We start from the raw sequence: 18,865 nt of genomic DNA on the forward strand, positions 1-18,865 counted from the left end.
TCGGTCAGCCTGTGTCTATGATCCCAGGGCTGGAACTAGGGTTTGGGTCGGGTGGGTACCAATGTTTTGTGTGGGAGTAGAGTTTTAGCCTTCCCAGATTGGTACTGTGTGTGAGTCAGGGGAAATATGGCCTTGAAGTGCAAGAATGGGACCTAGTAAGTGAGTGGGTGGGTGCCTCTGGGATACTGGGACACACAGGCTGCTGGACTGGGCAGGATGGTGGGAAAAGAGAAAAAACCCAAACACCTTTGTCAGGTCTTCAAGCTTATCCAGAAGAAAGGGGAATTCTGCACTCTGGCCTGAGGATTTCCAGGTTCCTAGCAGGCTTGGGCAGCATTCACTACTCTGAGGTGAATGGGCTCCCAGGAGGCCAAGCACTGGTGGCACTACCTTAACTTGTATGACTTTGCTGTCTTCCTCTGCCCCCGGATCAGCTGTTTAGCCTGCGGTCTTAGTCCTCAGAGCAGCCAGTGAAGGGCATAGTCACACTAGAGCCTCAAGACTGGCTTTTGAGTATGGTGGTCATTTGTAGTCCACCATTTGAGTATGGTGGTCACTTGGGGCATTGGGAGGCTCAAAGGGAGTTACTGATATACCGGGGCAACAGGTACGGCATATGGTGTATGGTCCCTCATCTCTGAAGTAGTTGTTATCTTTGAAACCCTGCTCCATGGACATCCTTGCTCTTAGTACTTCGGAAGTGGCCCCAGTTCACAGAGACTTTATTGTAGGGCAGGAGGGAAGGGAGCTCCTTGGCAGTGGTCCAGGGTGGAGGTTGGACTGCACGGGGCTCAGCTTTCACTGGGCAGGACCGGCACACTGGCCAGGGCAGGCAGCAGCCGAGTGTATATGTCGACCCCACGGAGGAACACGGCCTCGTGCAGCCGTTCATCGTGGTCGTGGAGTAGGACAGGCGTGCGGTTCATGGGTGAGAAGCCCAGAGCCGGGACCCCTACCTGCAGGGAACGAGGGGAGCTATCAGCGGGAAGGCCAGCACCCAGGAACCAATCCACTGCCCACCCTTTTGTGAGCGGCTCACCGCACGAAGATAGCGACTGTCCGTGGCAGCGGGGAAGATCTCTGGCTCCAGAGTGAGGTTCCTGTAGAGGGTGAATGTGAATGTTCTGGTGAATGTGGAAGCAGGGAGGGCAAGGGAAGGATTGAAGGAGCAAAGGAAGGTGGAAGAGAGGGGAAGGGGAGAGGAGGGCTGGCCAGCGGTGCTCACATGTCTTTGCAGGCCCCGCTAAATGCTGCCCACCAAGGGTCTGAGTCATCAGTAGGTGTCACTTGGGGCTCTGTCCACTTCTGTGGGGAGAAAGATGGCAGGATCAGGACAGAGTCTGCGCATCTTGCCCTATTCTTCATAGAGTAGGCTGTGCCTGGCACAGGACACACCCCCACCCACCTACCCAGACATCCAGCTGGCCAGTCCAGCAACAGGCCCTTTTTCAGTCCTTCAAAGGCCACAGGCCAGAGACCTCTGTCCTCCACTTCCCATCCGTCCTCAGATCCTAGCCCAAGTGCCCCTTGCTCAAGAAGGTGGTCCCAGACCTCAGTCTGGTCAAAGACTCCAATTACAAGTCCACACAGTATAAGGTCCCACCCTTTCCTGGATCATATGTGTTCATATTTGATTCATGTCTATTCCTCTCTTCATGCTATAAGAATTGAGGGCAAAAATTCTTGTTTAATTCCACTCCCCAGTGTTCCCCAGCACCCAGCAGTAGCCTCTACAACTAATGCTTGCTGGTTAATAAAACATGTCTCACAGCTAAAGAAATGTCAGGATGTATGCACGCACACCAAGTGTATAGTGACCCACGCAGCAAACCCAGTCTCCCCAGCTCCTATGACTCCCCCGTCGTAGGCGCCCCTGTCCATACCTGAGCACACTCGAAGGTGACCCCCTCGCCAGCTGCCTGGCACCAGTCCTGCAGCTGCCCCTCGAAAGCCTACGAGAAGGGAGGTGAGCTGACCCCGAGGACTGGGCTGAGGACCCAGGCTCCCTCCTCCAAACCCAGGTGGAGGTGGCACCTTCAGGTCCACATCCGGGGCCACGCGGAAGTCAAAGCTGGCACTCATGGTGGCAGGTACCACGTTAAAAGCCACGCCGCCTTCTAGGATAGTCAGGTTCACGGAGGTCACAGCCCCCTCCTTCAGTTGAGGGTCTGACTGCAGCCTGTGGTGAGGGGGCAGGGGCAGCCAGCAGCAAGGAGGAGGAACAGATAAAAAGGTGGCTCAACCCCACCTCCTCCCTTGCAGGACCTCCCAGAGCCCCGTGCCCTTTCCCAGTCTGCCTCACCTCTGCCTCTCCTTCTCCCGAAAAGCCAGGATGGAGCTCACGACCTTGTGCTAGGGGAGTGTGAGGTGACATGTGACAGGGGCCCCAGGACAGAGCCTCGGGAACTCCCACACTCCCTCCCCGTGGGCCACACACCAGCTTCTCTGCTGCTGTGTCCTCAATGAATCGCGAGCCGTGGCCCGGCTTCCCGGTGCTGGTGACCCGCACCCCTGGGAGAGGCAGGAGGAAGGGGGTGGCTTCAGAATGGGACAGTTTGGAAAAGCAACCAGCCCCGAGATGGGCCCATGGCCTTCCCCCTCCTTCCAAACTCCTCAGGCAGGGCTCTGTCCCCCTCAAAATGCACATGGTAGAGCCGGTTTCTGCCCACAGTTAGGACCTCCACTCAAGCTCAGGAAAGAGACGCCAGGGTAGGAAGGGGCTGGGAGGCAGAGGCCCTGGGTTCAAGGCCTACTCAGGCCCCAACGTGCTGGGGAGCCCTGGGCAGACGGACCCCTGTCCCTGCTGGCCCAGCCTCCCATCTGCACGGTGATCCCCACCCTCCAAGTGCATACTCACACCAGGGGCTCCGCTCACTGTAAAAGACAGTGAAGGCGTCAGTGGGGTTGGCCAGGCCTGGGGAGGAAAAGGCGGTTCAGAGGGTGGAGTGGCCCAGCCTTCACCAGCAGCCTCCCTACCCTCGGCTGGTTGCTCAGTGGCCTGCCACTCTCCTCACCCTCATCCAGGGCGAAGCCAGGCCTCAGGGCCTGGAACTCAGGCCGCTTCACAAACAGCTCCATGCCTTGGTGACCCCCAATCTCCTCATCTGTAAAGGCAGTAGGAATGTGAGATAGGGTGGGTACCCCCAACACGCTCTCCCTGCCCCTGAAGGTGCCCCCCACCAGCCACTCCTACCTGGCACAAAAGTCAAGTGGATGGTTCTGGGGAAATGGTGGCCTTCAGCCTTCAGCCTCCTCACAGCTTCCAGGTATCTGAGGGGCAGGGAGAGGGTGTAAGCTGGGTGCTGGGGGAAGCCATCAGATGCTTGAGCAGGCAGGCTGGAGCCTTGGGCCCTGCTCTGCCACAGCCTAGCAGGTGACTCCCAGCAAGTCTCTGTCCCCATCTCCCCATCCAGGCAATGGTCATAGCAGGAATTCCCACCCAAGGTAAGGGGTCAAGATGTTCCTTGGCCTTGAGGTTCTCCAATCATGCCTGGGTCCTGTGAGGAAACTGGGAATGAAGGACACTCACTGGATGCTGACACACTTCATGTCCTGGGCACCCCTGCCATAGATGTAGCCGTCTGCATCCTTGAAGGCCTCAAAGGGATCATGACTCCAATATTCCTGGGGGCAGGGGCAGGAAGAAGGACCCAAGCCCCAAATGTAGTCATTAACCTACTTTGCTCAACTGTGGTCCTGCCCTGAAGAGGGCTGCTGACAGCCGTCATCCCTCATCTCTGCCTCCCACCTCCACCACCAGCACACCCAACCCACCCTGGCATGGAATGGCTACTGGGCAGAGGTTGCCGGAGTGGAGTAATACTCTATGAGGTCAAGTCTGCCAGGACCAGCACTGTGGTCTCTCTGCAGTTGAATGGGCAGGTCTGTCCTTTGTCCACAAGGGTTGTTCCATTCTGGGACACTGTGTTCCCACACCCCCACACCCCCAAGACACCTGGAAGACAGGAACCACATCCGTATGGGAGTTGAGCAACACGGAGGAGAGTCTGGGGTTGGTGCCTGGCCAGGTTAACACGGTCACTACACGGCCAGGTGCCACCTAGAGAGGGCCAGGAGGAGGGGTAGTCAGTGCAGGGCGAGAAGCTGCTTCAGGCCCACCTCCCCCTTCCCATGCAGCGCCGCACGCTCACCTCCACTTTCTGACAGCCCAGGCCCAGCTGGAGGGCTCTCTCCTCAAAGAAGGCCACAGCTGCCCCTGGGGACACAGAGAGCCTGACTGCTACTTCTGCCTCCCCACCCATCCTCACCTCCCATGGGCCCAGGCAGAGATGCGGGGGACATCCAGAGAGGGGAGCAGACACCTGCCTCCACACAATTCCTCATCCATAAGAGACCTTTGCATCTCAGTCCCCAAAGATGTTTTTTTGGCCAGTGATCCTTTGTGGAAGGCCAGGTGGGAAGTCCAGAGTGAGAAGCAAGTGTCATCGTTACCCTCCTTAAAGATGAGAAAACTGGGACTTCCCTGGTGGTCCAGTGGTTAAGACTCCGGGCTCCCAATGAAGGGGGCACAGGTTCCATCCCTGGTAGAGGGAACTAGATCCCCACATGCTGCAATGAAAGCTCCCACACATGGCAAGTAAGATCTGGCACAGTTAAATAAACAATTTTTTTTTTTTTAATCTGGGGAAACTGACTCAGAGACACAAGGCTCACCAGCTGGGATTTGAACTGGACCTAGGTACAGAGTTCTGTGGCACCAAGTCTGATTCCTTAAGGGCTGTGGCCTTTGTTCAACCCCGGGAGACTTCCGGGAGCCTCTGCTTCCCCTCCCCAACCGCAAGTCCTGGGGAGTGAGGCGAGAGATGTTCCTTATCTAAACGCCGGTTGTAACTTTTGGAGCAGCACAGACTGGAGAGGCTGCTGAGAAGTCTGTTGACCCAGGGAACGACTTAGACCAGTGGCGGAGCCATCTGAGGCAGCAGATTAGGCTCAGCTGGGTGACAGAGGTTGCTGCCTGGTTTAGAGCATAGTCCCCGTCCCTGAAGCCCCACCACAGGTCCTGAAACCGCCGCGTTCTCACCATAGTCGGGCTCGGGCTGGAGGGTGCGGATGCGCAGGTACTGACGGAAGAGCGTCACGGACGGGTGCTCGCCCTCGCTACCTTCGCTGGCCATGGTGCGGCCCTGCCGTGGTGAGCTGGGGGGAAAGCGAGTGGCTGCCTACTCCCCGCACCTGGGGCAAGTGGACTCCATCTGCACGTCGCCCCTCCCCAGGGCGGCTCCCCAGACGTCCCCCGTTACAGAGCCCCCATTCTGTTTCAGGCACTGTGCTGGCCACTTTCAACACAGTTCCTTGTTTAATCCCCCAAGGAGCCCCATGAAGTTCGTGCCTCTGAATGCACACATTACAGAGGAAAAAGCAAAAAGAGGCTCAGAGACAGCTAGAAAGTAACTGAGCCACGTTTGAACCCACACGTTGACTCCCGCCGCCCTTCTCGAAAAGAAATTTCCCCATTGCCTGGATTTCACACTTCAGGGAGCTCCAGATCCCGCTACCCGTCTCCAACGCCCCCCACCTCGCTCTCGGCTGGTCTTGGCCCGCGCTCGCCGCTTGTCGTCCGCCCTGGACTCTGGGCGGGACTCGGGGTCCTGTGAGGTCTCAGGATCAAAACTGCCCAGGTCCGCCCACCACGTGGCCGGACCTCGCAGGGCGGAACCGAAGACTGCGAATCAGGGCCATTCCAGACTCTAAGGCCCAGTCGGAGAGGGCGTCCCCGCCCGCCAGTGGTTGCAGCCTCCACCAGTTACCTGAGGCTGGGATTCGGGAGCCCGCCCCGGGACAGCTGCCTCCACCACCAGCTCCGCCCCGCACCCGGAGGCGAGCTCTGGGCTGACCCCGCCCCCGCAGGCCCAGTCCCGCCCAGCAGGGCACGCCCCCGGCCCCGCCCTTGGTTCTGTGTAGCCGGCCCCACCTCCTGCAGCCTCCCGATTGGGCGAGAAAAGAAGGGGGCAGGCACCGGCTGGAAACGTCGCAGCTGCCCGCCTGGGCGCCCCCTCGCTCTCAGGGTTCAGTCCCGCTAAGTCCTGCTGGAGCTGGTCCCCACCTGCTCCGCCACCCCCTCCCGCGAGTCTCTACTTCTCCCCTCTTCACGCTTCAACTCCTTAGGGACGGCCTCAGCGCTCCCTGTGTGGAGAGGTATACTGGTTAACAACAATCTGTGAGTGCCAGGAGGCTGGTCCAGGTATCCTCAGGATCCTGTTCCTGGCAGGGCATAGAGCAGACGGACGGCGTGCCAGGCACGGAGGATAAGTGAACGGATGAGTGCCTGTGTGATCGCGCCGCTGTGTGGGCAAAGCTGTGTGTCAGTGGGTGACTGTGTATGACCATGTGAGTGTGAGATGGTGGATGTGACAGAGGATGGCACGCTGAGAGGATGTAATCGTGACGCTGTAGACAGAAGGAGAGGTAGGAAACTGCACAGATGCATACGTGTGGCACGTTCTTTGCTGATCCTGTTGCCAGGTTCCTTGGCTCTTCTGCAGCCACCGAAGAAGGACGATAAAAGAGGCACAGGTGTCCCACTGGCCACCCACAGGCTGCACACAGTTGTAGCTGCCCATTTGTGTGTCCAGCTGTCCTCTGTACTCAGCCAGTTCCGGAGGGTGACTCAGCTTGGGGAGGGGTGGGGTTGAAGACTTCAACCTCTGGGCACAGGGGAGGCAGGCTAGGAAGGTAGGGTAAGGTCCATCCAACCCTCCTGGGGTTTAAATTCAGCTGCTGACCCACATATTCCCAGACACAAGCAGGCTTGCTGGTTCACCAGCAATGCTATTGCTGGCATGTTGATTATTTTGAATTAAAGTCACTTAAGAAATGTCCAATGCAGGAGGGACATTCTGACCCTCCTTTCTGTCTCCCTGAAAGCAGGAAAGAAATCTCTGTGAAAGGTACATTCCTTGGATCTGGAGATAGGACACCCTTATCTCCAGAGACAGGGAATGCTGGCCAAGAAGCCCCTATAAACCAACTTTGTTACTTCTTTTAATTTACTACCCCCAAGCCCAAACTCTGTTTATTAATAGAGTATTTACTAATTGAGCATCCAAAATATGTTTTTGTCCTGTCAAGTCCTCACAAATTTATTGTCTAAAAAGTATAAAAGCTGCCTGCTTTGGTCACTTCTTAAGTCTCATTTCTATGAGACCTCCTTGCACACAACTAAAATTTCTTTTTCTCCTGTTAATCTGTTTTGTGTCAGTTTTATTGTTAGTCTAACCAAGAATTCAAGATGGGGAGAGAGGGAAATTTCCCCCTCCCCAACACTATGTTACAAGATAAACCACATTCCCCATCCCCTCCTCTACACATCCTGCCCCTTTTGGCCATGGAACCTATATCCTGATTCACTCATCTCAGCCACCAGACCCTGGATTTCCCATCAATCCCAGTGATCATTTAGCAGGAGTAATGACCCCTCTCAATGACAGTCCCATCTGCCAGCCCCGTGTGGCCAAGTGCTCTGCTTACCCAGACTCCTTCAATCCTAAAACCAGTTTCTAAACTAGGTGTTACATCACACCCATTTTACTGATGAGGAAACTGAGTCACAGACTAGCCACTCAGCAGCCATCTAGTAAGTAGCCTATGGTCTTAGCCTTCTCAGGCTGCTGGAGCAGTCCCTCCAGCTCTCAGTCCCGAGCAGTCCCACACTTGGCTCCAACTCTCACCCCACCTGCAGCAATGCCAGCAAACAGGACCTGTCACTCCCCAGGTATGACAAAAATGCTTTTTTTTTTTTTTAATTGTGCCTCTGAGATAAATGAAAGGTCCCGACTGGGTCTAGCCCTCTGGCCTCTGCCCTCTAATCACAGGGCCTGCTGCCCTGGTGGGGACTGGTCCAGACCCTCCAAGTTCAAGCCAGGCCTGGGGCCTGGACAGTGGGTGAGCTCACAGTAGCTGGTCAAGGAAAGCAAGGAGTTCGAGGTGGAAGTCTTGTGGCTTGTGGAGGTAGCAGGCGTGGCCTGCATTGCGCAATTTCACCGTGGAGTGGTTGGGCAGATGGCGGAGCTGCCGCAGTGACTCCCGAGCCAGGGTGCGGTCCAGCTCCCCATACAGGATGAGAGTCGGGGTCTGCAGGGCAAGGCAAGGGGCCATGATCCTGGGGCCTGAGGGGGACTGACCCTCAAGCCACCTCCTTAGGATATCTTCCCGATACACCTCATCTCTTCCATCCATATCAAGGATGAGGCCATGTATCCTCCAAGTACAACCTATGTGTTTTCCCCCCATGACCCAAGCCAGGGACAGGAAGCCAGGACTTTCAGGGACCCTCCTCCCAGTACCTTCACAGCCTGGAATTGTTCCTGGGTGTAGTTCTGGGTGGAGGCAGGTGCAATGGGCACGAATCCACGCAGCTGGTGGTGGCCTCGCATCAGGAAGGGCAGGGCATAGCGGCCACTCAGTGAAGGGCTCACCAACACGGCGTTCTGCACATTTAGGTCCTGCAGCACTCGCTCCAACAGCTCTGCCCGCCCTGCCTCTGTGCTTGCCTCCTTTGAAGGTGCCGAGTTCCCAAAACCTGGGAACAGCAGAAGGCACCAGCTGAGGGAGGCTGGGAAGGTGGTCAGGACTTCCTGCTCACCATAGTGGTTAAAGAGATGGGGACCAGTGGCACATAACATCTGCCACCCCCAAATCTCCTGAAGTTATGTTTTTGTAAGGTGATAGGGCTGTTAAGAAAACCATCTTTCATTCATCATATTGGCAAAACTAAAGATTGATACAGACCTCCCTGGTGGTCCAGTGGCTAAGACCCTATGCTCCCAATGTAAGGGGCCTGGTTTCAATCCCTGGTCAGAGAACGAGATCCCATGTGCCACAACTAAGACCCAGCACAGTCAAATTAAAAAAAATATATATTGATAATACACAATGTTAGGGAAGATGAGGGAAAATGGATACTTTCATGCATGACTGATTGGAGAGTAAATCCATACAGCATTTTTGGAGGGTAAGATAATATTTGTCAAGAAATTTTAAATGTGTGTCCTCTGACAGATCAATTGTCCCTGATGGCTACCCTACAGAAATTATTGCCCATATGCTCAAAGAAGCATGTTCAGGGTCCTCCCTGGTGGTCCAGTGCTTAACACTCTGTTTTTCCAATGCAGGGGGCATAGATTCCATCCTTGGTTAGAGAACTAAGATCCCACATGCTGTGTGGCATGGTCAAAAAATAAAATAAGCAATGAAAAAAAAAAGAAGAAAAGAAGAGGCATGCCCAAAGATGCTTCAGCTTCCTTAATTGAGCATTTTGACTGACACTGAAACCAGCCTACACAGCCACCGATAGAGGAGTGGCCAAATGAAAGCTGTCCATCCCTCCAATGGCACACATTTGGGTAAGGGAGGGTCACAGTGCCTGATATGACCCATGAGACACGGCCGAGGGGAAGAAAACCAGGTTGCACAGAGATTCGCTAAGCAGGCAGGACACCAGTCATGTTTACAACCCCCACCACATAACCCTGCATCTCTAGGTATAAAAGCACCCAGAGAGGATCTGGCACCCTCAAACTGCTTAGAAAAGTGACAGGGAGAGAGAAATGGCATGGGTCTCTGAGAGGGGTCACTCTTGGTTGATTTTTTAATGACAAGAATAACAGCAAAAAATCATTTGTGTAGCTGAAAAAGACATAAAGCTACCTAGTTTGTCATAAAAAGAGCAGTGAGATCTCCCCATGTGATCTTTTGTGAGGCAGGTCATGTTTCTTTCTTTCTTGGTAAGGTCATGTTTCTAAGCGCTCTGTGACATCCAACAATCCACTCTGTAGTTTTCAAGGTAGAAAATAAAAACACAGAGCTTTTCGTGTTGCCCCTTTGTGTTGTGACTTGCCACTGCCTGTCTAGACCCTGGGGTCCAGATGAGCCCCAGCCACACCTTAGGGCTTTCCCAGCCCTCCAGTTCTACCCTCTGGCATGCTGTCCCTTTGTCCCTGCTGCATGTGACGTCCCTGGACCCAGGGGCGGGGGCTCACCTGGAAGGTCAAGGGCCACGGCCCGGTAGCCCCTCTGCGCCAGCAGCTGCAGTGTGCCCAGCTGCTCCCACGTCCGGGAGCTAAAGGCCTTTCCATGGAGCAGCACCACATCCACCCTGTGGGCACACGGGGAGTGTGTGTGTCCTGGGGGTTCTTTTTTCCAAGGCTTCTCCCACCGCCCTCCCAGGCCCTGAGCACTTTGAGTTGAGCTGGGGGTGGGTCCCACATGGGGACTCTCCTTGGGCCTAATCCTTCTACTACACCCTAGGGTAAGCACCTACCTGTGGGCCCGGTGGGATGGGAGCACCTCACGGTAAAAAATGGGGGAGCTGCCACGGGTGAGACCAGCCAGGATCGTGACATTGGAGTCTCCCCAGAGCCAGGAGGTCTGCTCAGGGGGTCCTGGCAGCCCCACATATAGCAGCAGCATGAACAGCAGGCCCAGGCCCAGGCCCAGCAGGGCAACCTGGGACCGGCTCATGGAGGTCTGTACCACAGTCTGGAGGAGAAGAGGAGGTGGAGAAGAGGGTAGAGCGTAGAGCTGAGCTCCCACAAAACCCCCTCAAATCCCACCCAGGGGTTCCCAGCAGAGGAAAAGCTCAGCTCTTGCCCTTTCCTCTGCCCTGGGCAAGTGTCTGAGGGTTCACACCCAAGTACTCCACATGCCAGGGCAAGGGCTCAGATACCCCATACGTGTGAGGAGCATCTGAGATGTCCCCCTGGCATCAGTGGCCACCACCATCCTTGTGCCAGCTAAAACCACTTCCACTCATTAAGTACTTATGACAGCCAAGCCCTGTCCTAGGCCCTTCACATGTAATGACTCATGAATCCACACAAGAACGCTAGGGAACAGATATGATTGTAGGTTTCTTATAAATGAGCAAACTGAAGCTCAGAAAGGTAGATTCTCTTGCCTGATGTGCAGTGTAGCAAGTAGCAGAACTGACACTTGAGCCCAGGGCCAGGCTCCCAACAACCAGGCCACACTAATTTTGCTAAGAAGGAAACTGGGGCTGGGAGGTGATGGATGAACTAGTGGTCGGAGTGGTGACGGTCATCAAAGGTGAAAGACATCAAAGGGTAAAGCAATGTCCCACTAAGGGCATGTTTGCAAATGGTTCTTTTTATCAGACTGCATACAATAATGCTAAAGTCAGAATGTGATGGGAATATTTAATGTTCTACCCCAACTAGTATTAAGTGGGAAGAGAACTCATGGAGAATATCCCTGATGGAGGAAGTGCCTAGGCCTGAGTATGGGGCTAGCAAGAAGCATGGCACACTTACAAATGGAAAGGGCAGCAGGAGGCTGGAGAGACAAATGCCTCCTACCCCCCAGCTTTTTTCGCCAAGTGACCTGTTTCATGGACTCCTCCAGTCTGAGTCTTTGCCAGCCCGGAAGACAGACCTCAGGACCCACACCCGGAGCAGTCAGCCTTGACTTTGAGACTCCTCTGCCAATTCCTGGCTGTGTACTTTGTTTGTCAGTAAAATGGAGAAAATAACCTTGCAGCTGCCCTCCCAAGCCTTCTGTGAGATTTCAATAATACAGGGGGCCTGACCAAGGGCTAGCCCATCATCATGTTTTGGGTCTAGGGATCCTTGTTCCTGGATTCCAGTGAACATGTCTTTATCTGAGTGCCTGCTGGGCACTGGCCCTAGATCTGAGCTGGGGAATCGCCTTGGACCCCACCCACCTCTCCCAGAAATTTTGGGGATGTTTCCCAAGCCCCCAGCCCCAGTCTCCAGGGTCAGGTGGTGACGGGGCAGTGGCAGCCCCTCTGGAGCAGAGCCAGGAGCTGCGTGGAGGAAGAATACGCTCCTCTCTTCTTTCTGCCTACCACCAGCCTCAGATGCAAGCATCCAACACACCAGCCTAGGTTCCCACCAAGTAGAGTATCCATGCTGAACCTCTCCTGTGATGGGCCTGGGGCACTGGGGCACCTCTCCAGGTAGGGAGGAATGGCACTGCAGCCATTGCTACGGCAACCCAGGCAGCTGGAGCACTACACAACAGTATGCTACAGAGATGGAAGAGGGGGAGGGGAGGCACTGTACCCACGTGAGGTCCTTGGTATACGTTTCAGAATGACACACAGGTGTACAGACATGCACACAAACTCTTGTCCCCAAACACTTTTCCTCTGTACAAGCTAGTCCCTGCATGGACACACAGCCTTCTTGCACATGCATGGGCCTGTGTACAATCGATACCTTGAAATACACCCTCAAAATCACACATACATCAGTTATCAGGAAGGCAGACGCACCGGTAGACACACACACACACACACACACACACACACACACGCTTTTAAAATCATATGCAGACCCTCGTTATCTCAAGCACACAGTCATATACACAATCTTAAAACTACACATATACACACGAACGTGTACTCTGAGGTACAGGCAGACACCCACCCAAACACCGATCCTGAGAAATACACATACATACAGGTAGATATACACCCTTAAAGCCACACAGCACACAGAAACACACACAATAGATATAAACAGACACAAGCGGGCAGATAGACTGACATACTGCCCCCCAGCGTAGGCACACAGAAAAACTGACACACATCACACACGCACACACACACACCCAGGCCCCCAAGAACACACTGCCAACAACTGAGCGGGTGCACACACGTGACAACGGAACACAAACAAGCACACTGGCTCCCCCAGCGCGGCCCCTCCGGCGGTGGGACTCTGCCCCAGGGCTCCGGGGGCTTGCAAGGGGCGGGGCAAGAACGGCCCGCCCCGGGCAACCTGCTGGCCTCACTCCCCGGGGACACTTACCGGGCCAACCGGGATGACTGGACCCGCCGCCGTTGGGCGGGCTCTGCTCGGATGCGACCAGGGTCCAACAGCGCCGCGACGTTGTCGCTGCTTCCACCACTCTGCGGGCCGCTGCGGTCACTAGGTGGCGGAGAGCCTCGGTGCGCTTGCGCACTCCGCGGTCTCAGTCCCGCGCCTGGGGTGGGGCGGGGGGCACCCCAAAGCACAGAGGCCCGGCTCCACTTCCCACTGTCCAGATTTGCTAGGTTGTTTTTCGGCCTGAGAGCTGGGGCATAAAGAGAAGTCACCCGACTTCTTCCCACCAGCGTGTCTCCACCCTTAGTCTCTGGTCTGTATGGCAGGGTTAAGGATAAGGGTTGTCTTTAGGCCCACAAAGGGTTGTCACCACCGCAGAGGGTTGTCTTAAGGACCTGCTGTCTGGCATGGAAGCTTCACTGTGTAACTGCCAGATATTAGTATTGTTTTGAAGCAGCCCCAGGTCTCTGGTCAGCCACTTCCCTGGCCCCTGCAAATACACACACACACACACACACACACACACACACACGCTCTTCCCTGGCCCCTGCAAACACACACACACACACACACACACACACACACACACACACACACACACACACGCTCTTCCCTGGCCCCTGCAAACACACACACACACACACACACACACACACACACACACACACACACGCTCTTAGCCAAAGCCCTGGTGGCCTCTAGGCTCCTTCATGCCATTTCCTTCTCCAATGCATAAAAGTGAAAAGTGAAAAGTGCAAGTGAAGTCGCGCAGTCATGTCCGACTCTTCGCGACCCCATGGACTGCAGCCTACCAGGCTCCTCAGTCCATGGGATTTTCCAGGCAAGAGTACTGGAGTGGGGTGCCGTTGCCTTCTCCGCGATCAAGGCTAGACATTGGCAAAACTTTGCATTCTAATCAGTCTGGCTTCCACTGTGTTCCAGACTGAAAACTCTGGGCTTGGGCAGCCCAGGCTGGGGACTGGGCGGGGGCGGGGGGCGGAAATTGGGGAGGGAGCAGGATCGATGAGACCCCAGAGGAACCCTTCTTCTCAAGACACACCATATGCACCAGGGGCAGGTTGCTCAAGGTCTCTGGGCCCGACCCAGTCCGGGGTACATGGGGTCGAGGGGCATGGGGAAACCGAGACCGCTGTGAGAAGATGGGTCTAGCATAGCAGCACCCACCTCCCTGCGACGGATTGCGGCCACAAGCGGGCGCCCTGGAGCACGGTTCAGCCCCCGCCCTCCGGCGGGCCACCTCCCTCCTTCCCCGCACCAGCCCCTTCCCTGCTTCCCCGCCCCGGCCCCAGTCGCAGCCTGCACTCGCCTGCCTCCTCGCGCAGCTCCCCAGGTACCTATCCTGCGCCCTCCGACTCTCCCTTTCTCTAGTTAGAACCCACCCCCCACCCACCGCAAAGTTTCTCCCCTTCTTATCTTAGCTCCCCTTCCTAGTGTCTGCCCCCCTCGGCTTTTGCATGCACCTTACCAGACCCTGCGATCCACAACCGAGGTCCTCGGAGGGGACCGAGCCAGAGGTGGTGGTGCCGGAGACCACGTCTGGCCTCGGCCGACTGTGTGTTGGGCCTCAGCGGGCAGCGCGCTCAGCACCTCGCGGGTTTCGTGAGCCGGAACTCCAAAGCTTTTCCCCGCTCAGCGCTCCGGTTTCCGGCTCCGGAAAATAGTTTTGTTTTTTTTTTTTTTCACTCCAGCCCCAACTCCGTTGGGTTTGCGTTGCCAATCCATGACCTATATAGCAGTGCCTGGAGGAGGAAAAGGCTGATAAGCAGAATAGTCAGCTCCTTACTGTTGATACCTTTACTATGCTTACTGTGTGCTGGGCACTGGGAGTGTTTTACACGCCTGGCTTCATTTAATCCTATCTACCACCTAGGAGCTAAGTTCTATTGTATTATCCCCAAAGGCAGGAAAGAATACTAACAATGGGAACAATAATTGTAACGGGAGCCCCATGTATTGAGTTTTTTCCAAAGGCAGGCACACTCAATTATGTGTTTTTTTTTTTTTTTTAACTCATACATTCTTGAGGTGGGCATTCATGTCCCATATTTCAGATGAGGAAACTAAGGCAATTAGGTAGTGGCAGAGGCAGAAATAACACCTATGTTTTCCTCATCCCAGGCGTGCGCCTAGAGTTCTGGGAGCCTCCTTGCGGCTGCAGGAGAGACCCCTGCCCTCTCTGGGGCAGCCTCCCTGCTCCACGTGGGCAGGGTGTTCTGTGGCACCAGCACAGCAGCTGGCATGGCGGGCGCGGAGCAGCATGAGGGCACCACCCAGGTGCAGGGCCAGAGCCTCTTCTTCCGAGAGGCTCGCCCCGGCGGTGGGCAGGCCGCCCGCTTCTCCGTGCTGCTGTTGCATGGCATACGCTTCTCCTCCGAGACCTGGCAGAACCTGGGCACACTACACAGGCTGGCCCAGGCTGGCTACCGGGCTGTGGCCATTGACCTGCCAGGTAACTCGGGGGGCGGGGGCAGGCTTCTGGACAGGGGTTGTGGGGGCCTCACTGGGGACCCAGGGCTGGGGGGCTGGGGGGATGTAGCCAGGCTGATCCGAGCTAGACAGGTCAAAGTGCACACTACAAGGGCCTTCAAGCTTCTCTAGTCCATCCAGATACGGTCTGGACACTGCCCAGCTGCATCTCTGTTGCTCGGTGCAGTGTCTCCGTGTCTCTGAGCCTGTTTCCTTATCTGTAATGAGATAACCACACCCATTCTGGAGGATGGTTTTAATGAGAATGGATTGAGATGTTCCATGTGAGTATGTGACCTGTATGTAACACAGAATAATTAGTACTCAGCTGATGGCAAGTAAAATGTTTTGAAAGAGCCGTAAACACCAGCTCTGTTGGAAGCCCTAAGGAGTGTCCCCTGGCACCTTTGGGGATGGCTAAACCCCTGGTCATGATCCCACCTACAAAGCCCTAAGTTAGGTCCTGAGAGAGGAAAGGGCAGCACCAGACTGCCAGTCATAACCACAACTGGCAGGCCCCAGCCCACGGTGCCAAGTGTGAAAGGGGCAGCATGGCCAACCTGCTTCGGTCTCTGGCCATGGCTGGTATGGTTTCAGCGTCCAAGGGCGGGCCTCCAGGACGGGACAGGATTGGTTCTGATAGTGGGTTGGGCCGAACTTCCAAGCCAAGGCCATGAACTAATCCTTCTGCAGAAGGTAGGGACTGAGTAACCAGAGGGGGGATATGTGTGCAGAGACCACCCCTCATCCCCTGTCCTGGAGGCATCTACCCTGCCAGCCCTGGGACAGGTGCCTCTGAAGCAGTTAACTCACTAAATTTTCACAACAATCTCAAACAGCAGGTACTTTTGTTACCTCCTTTTAACAGATGGGGAAACTGAACAGTGGAGAGAGGGCTGAGGGCACTTTCCCAGGGTTACATAGTAAGTGGATCACCGGGACTTGGATCCAGCCATGTGGGGCTTCAGAGCCTGATTCTTTGAGGACACTGTTCTGGTGGAGGTGGGCACAAACATGGAGGGAAATGCCTTATGCTTGCCACAGGTACGACAGACCTAGGTTGCTGTAGGAATAACTACATGCATGTTGCAGGAACCTGACAGAGCTTGACCTAGGAGGGCTTTCTGGAGGAAGGGACTATCTCTCTGCTGTCTTCCTACTCACCACCTTTGTCTCTCCCACACCTGAATCCCTGCAGGTCTGGGGCGCTCCAAGGAAGCAAAAGCGCCTGCCCCTATTGGGGAGCTGGCCCCCAGCAGCTTCCTGGCAGCTGTGGTGGATGCTTTGGATCTGGGCCCCCCGGTTGTGATCAGCCCATCGTTGAGCGGCATGTACTCCCTGCCCTTCCTCACGGCCCCAGGCTCCCAGCTCCGGGGCTACGTGCCAGTGGCCCCCATCTGCACTGACAAAATCAATGCTGCCGACTATGCCAGAGTGAAGGTACCCCTGTGTGGGAGGCTGAAATGCCCCTGCCAGGAGCAAGGAAGAGTCCATCCTGGGGCCCCGGGGGGACCGGGTAACCAAAGGGGTAGTTTCTGAGACGAGTTGAACCACCAATCTCTACCCTTGGGGTAAGCTGATAGCAGATTACTATGCCAAGCCCTTGCTGTGTACTGGGGCAGACACAAATTTATGCCTCTCCATACGACCCTTTCACTGAGCCAACCCGTCTCTCCCCATCATTTGCAGTGACCCCAGGAAGACACCAAAGTGATGGGGAGGGCTGGAGCTGATCTCTAGGAGGCTGGGTCTGGTATGGCAGGTCCCTGTTGACTTTGCCTCCTTTTTCTTTCTCTAGACATCAGTTCTTATCGTTTATGGAGACCAAGACCCTATGGGTCAGACCAGCTTTGAGCACCTGAAGCAGCTGCCCAACCACCGGGTGTTGGTCATGGCGGGGGCAGGGCACCCCTGTTACCTTGACAAACCCGAGGAGTGGCATACAGGGCTGCTGGATTTCCTGCGGGGGCTAGCATGAGGAGCAGCCCTGCTGATGCGGATGGGCCGCTTGCCTGCCCTGCTCTCGCTCTTGCTCATTCTCTCTCCTTTCCTTTGTGGGTTCCTTCTCATCCTGTACATTGCAACAGGTATGTCTGTCTATCTGGGTTCTTTTCTTTTAGGGTCTGTCTTTTCCTCTTCTTTCTCTTGCAGGGACAGACTGAAGAGGTGAAATCGAGAGGAAAAAAATTTCAGGAATCAAGGGACATAATCTGGTGGAGGGTAATCCATTAGATGAACTTCTCCTATAAGTTTTCCTCCTCAGCTTGCATTCCTTCTGCTCTGCCCAGCTTCTCCCCACCTACCACCTCCTCCTTTGGCTGCTCCACTGGGTGGCACAGCCCCTGACTCCGCCTCTTGGGCCACAAAAATATACATGCCCACATGCATGCTTACAAATTAGAGTCATCTATGTTCCCAAATATGACCCTTCACTTGGCCGTACACACAGTTGGGAGCTGACACTCACGGCAGCGTTGCACTGCACGCACAGACACACACACATATTCTGCCACCACACAAGTACTTACACAGGCACATTCTGCCCTCTCCATATCTGGGAAGGCAGAGATCCCATGAGGCCAGCCCTTGCAGGAGACCCTCTACCAGGCTTAGGGTATGGCTAGCTCTGAACTTCACTCACCCACAGGTTGCAGCTGGCCCCAGATCACAAATGCTCCCAAAGGAGGAGGGGGCACCACTTCGACCCTCAGATCTTCCAGCTGGGCGCTCCACAGCTCCCCAGGCCTGGGTCTTCTCGGCCTGTCTAGTTTCCTGCTTTGAGGTTTGGTTGGTAGGGAGACCAAGAGTGAAGGTCGGTGAAATAAAGTGATGCAATTAGACCCGCAGGCTCTCGCAGTTTCCAGAGCGCCGCCCCTCCCCCGTCCCTTGGGGACCGCCACTGCGAGCCCCTCCCCCACCCTGGCGGGACCAGATGGTCCCCCTGCCCTTTGTCCACCGGGCCAGATGGAGGGGAAGGGAGATTGGATTCCCCTCCCCACCCCCACACACCCAGGTGCCAAGAGACTCAGCTATAGGGGAGGTGGAGGTCAGTGGGACCAAGCTGAGCCGATTACGGAGAAGGGGAGGTAGACTTGAGCCCCAGGGGGCGCATCGGCCTGGGGCGCCGTGCGGGGAAAGCGAGAGCTTGGGAACCGCCCAGCTCCCCCCGCCTACTCTTATCCCTTCCCTAGTCGAGTACTCAACTACGCCGCGACCCTAGCCCAAAAAAGAATTCTGGGGGTAGCTTTGGGGAGGAATCACGGGGCGGGTGCACCGGGTCACACCGCTCTCAGGCCCCTCCTCCAGCTGGTCCGGTAACCTGTCCTGGACGCACGAGGGCCGGGCCTGGCGGAAGCTGGGGGTGGCTGAGGGTGTGGGGCTTGGTGGTGGGCGAGAGCCCCGCGCGGGGATGGATGGCGCAGAAGCCAGGAGCGCCGGAAACTCGGCCCCGCAGAGGGTCGAAACCTGAGCTCCGAGGGATCCAAGCGGGAGCGGGGCAGAGGCCGAGATGGGGGTGCAGGGCACTCGGGACGGAAGGACCAGCTGGCCGAGAG

The 18,865-nt window shown here is 55.8% G+C and overlaps 3 protein-coding genes across 5 annotated transcripts; 1 reads left to right on the top strand and 2 right to left on the bottom strand.

The window, feature by feature from the left end:
- Positions 1–705: 705 nt before the first annotated feature.
- Positions 706–5,787, bottom strand: ACY1 (aminoacylase 1). 2 transcript variants are annotated; one of them, XM_043886466.1, is made up of 15 exons: positions 5,537–5,787; positions 5,042–5,157; positions 4,152–4,216; positions 3,956–4,060; positions 3,530–3,624; positions 3,194–3,270; positions 3,015–3,104; positions 2,858–2,914; positions 2,438–2,511; positions 2,303–2,352; positions 2,035–2,179; positions 1,884–1,952; positions 1,226–1,305; positions 1,040–1,100; positions 706–956 (listed from the first exon to the last, which is right to left on the bottom strand). In XM_043886466.1, the coding sequence occupies exons 2-15, from the start codon at positions 5,133–5,135 to the stop codon at positions 792–794; spliced, it is 1,227 nt and encodes a 408-aa protein (XP_043742401.1). In that variant the 5' UTR covers positions 5,136–5,157; positions 5,537–5,787; the 3' UTR covers positions 706–791. The 2 variants fall into 2 exon arrangements, with proteins under 2 accessions (XP_043742401.1, XP_043742402.1); XM_043886467.1 differs by having other exon boundaries at positions 5,042–5,193; positions 5,537–5,662.
- A 197-nt stretch (positions 5,788–5,984) lies between these two features.
- ABHD14A (abhydrolase domain containing 14A) lies at positions 5,985–14,583 on the bottom strand. 2 transcript variants are annotated; one of them, XM_043886476.1, is made up of 6 exons: positions 14,311–14,583; positions 12,810–13,074; positions 10,280–10,497; positions 9,999–10,114; positions 8,304–8,539; positions 5,985–8,091 (listed from the first exon to the last, which is right to left on the bottom strand). In XM_043886476.1, the coding sequence occupies exons 3-6, from the start codon at positions 10,477–10,479 to the stop codon at positions 7,909–7,911; spliced, it is 735 nt and encodes a 244-aa protein (XP_043742411.1). In that variant the 5' UTR covers positions 10,480–10,497; positions 12,810–13,074; positions 14,311–14,583; the 3' UTR covers positions 5,985–7,908. The 2 variants fall into 2 exon arrangements, with proteins under 2 accessions (XP_043742411.1, XP_043742412.1); XM_043886477.1 differs by lacking the exon at positions 12,810–13,074.
- ABHD14B (abhydrolase domain containing 14B) lies at positions 13,940–18,151 on the top strand. The gene is made up of 4 exons (XM_043886478.1): positions 13,940–14,175; positions 14,964–15,294; positions 16,510–16,751; positions 17,110–18,151. Exons 2-4 carry the CDS (start codon positions 15,084–15,086, stop codon positions 17,287–17,289), a joined length of 633 nt encoding a protein of 210 aa, XP_043742413.1. The 5' UTR covers positions 13,940–14,175; positions 14,964–15,083; the 3' UTR covers positions 17,290–18,151.
- Positions 18,152–18,865: the final 714 nt, after the last annotated feature.

This window comes from Cervus elaphus, chromosome 24 (genome assembly GCF_910594005.1).
Source record: "Cervus elaphus chromosome 24, mCerEla1.1, whole genome shotgun sequence".
Classification (NCBI taxonomy): Eukaryota; Metazoa; Chordata; class Mammalia; order Artiodactyla; family Cervidae; genus Cervus; species Cervus elaphus.

Coding starts and splice junctions, on each gene's coding strand:
- ACY1 (XM_043886466.1), bottom strand. CDS start 5,135: ATGGCCAGCGAAGGTAGCGAGGGCGAGCACCCGTCCGTGACGCTCTTC. Junction 2,353..2,437: donor ACACAGCAGCAGAGAAGCTG/GTGTGTGGCCCA, acceptor ACACTCCCCTAG/CACAAGGTCGTGAGCTCCAT. Junction 1,953..2,034: donor CCCCGGATGTGGACCTGAAG/GTGCCACCTCCA, acceptor CCCTTCTCGTAG/GCTTTCGAGGGGCAGCTGCA.
- ABHD14A (XM_043886477.1), bottom strand. CDS start 10,479: ATGAGCCGGTCCCAGGTTGCCCTGCTGGGCCTGGGCCTGGGCCTGCTG. Junction 10,115..10,279: donor CCATCCCACCGGGCCCACAG/GTAGGTGCTTAC, acceptor GTGTGCCCACAG/GGTGGATGTGGTGCTGCTCC. Junction 8,540..9,998: donor CGTGGCCCTTGACCTTCCAG/GTGAGCCCCCGC, acceptor TGCTGTTCCCAG/GTTTTGGGAACTCGGCACCT.
- ABHD14B (XM_043886478.1), top strand. CDS start 15,084: ATGGCGGGCGCGGAGCAGCATGAGGGCACCACCCAGGTGCAGGGCCAG. Junction 15,295..16,509: donor TGTGGCCATTGACCTGCCAG/GTAACTCGGGGG, acceptor GAATCCCTGCAG/GTCTGGGGCGCTCCAAGGAA. Junction 16,752..17,109: donor CCGACTATGCCAGAGTGAAG/GTACCCCTGTGT, acceptor TTCTTTCTCTAG/ACATCAGTTCTTATCGTTTA.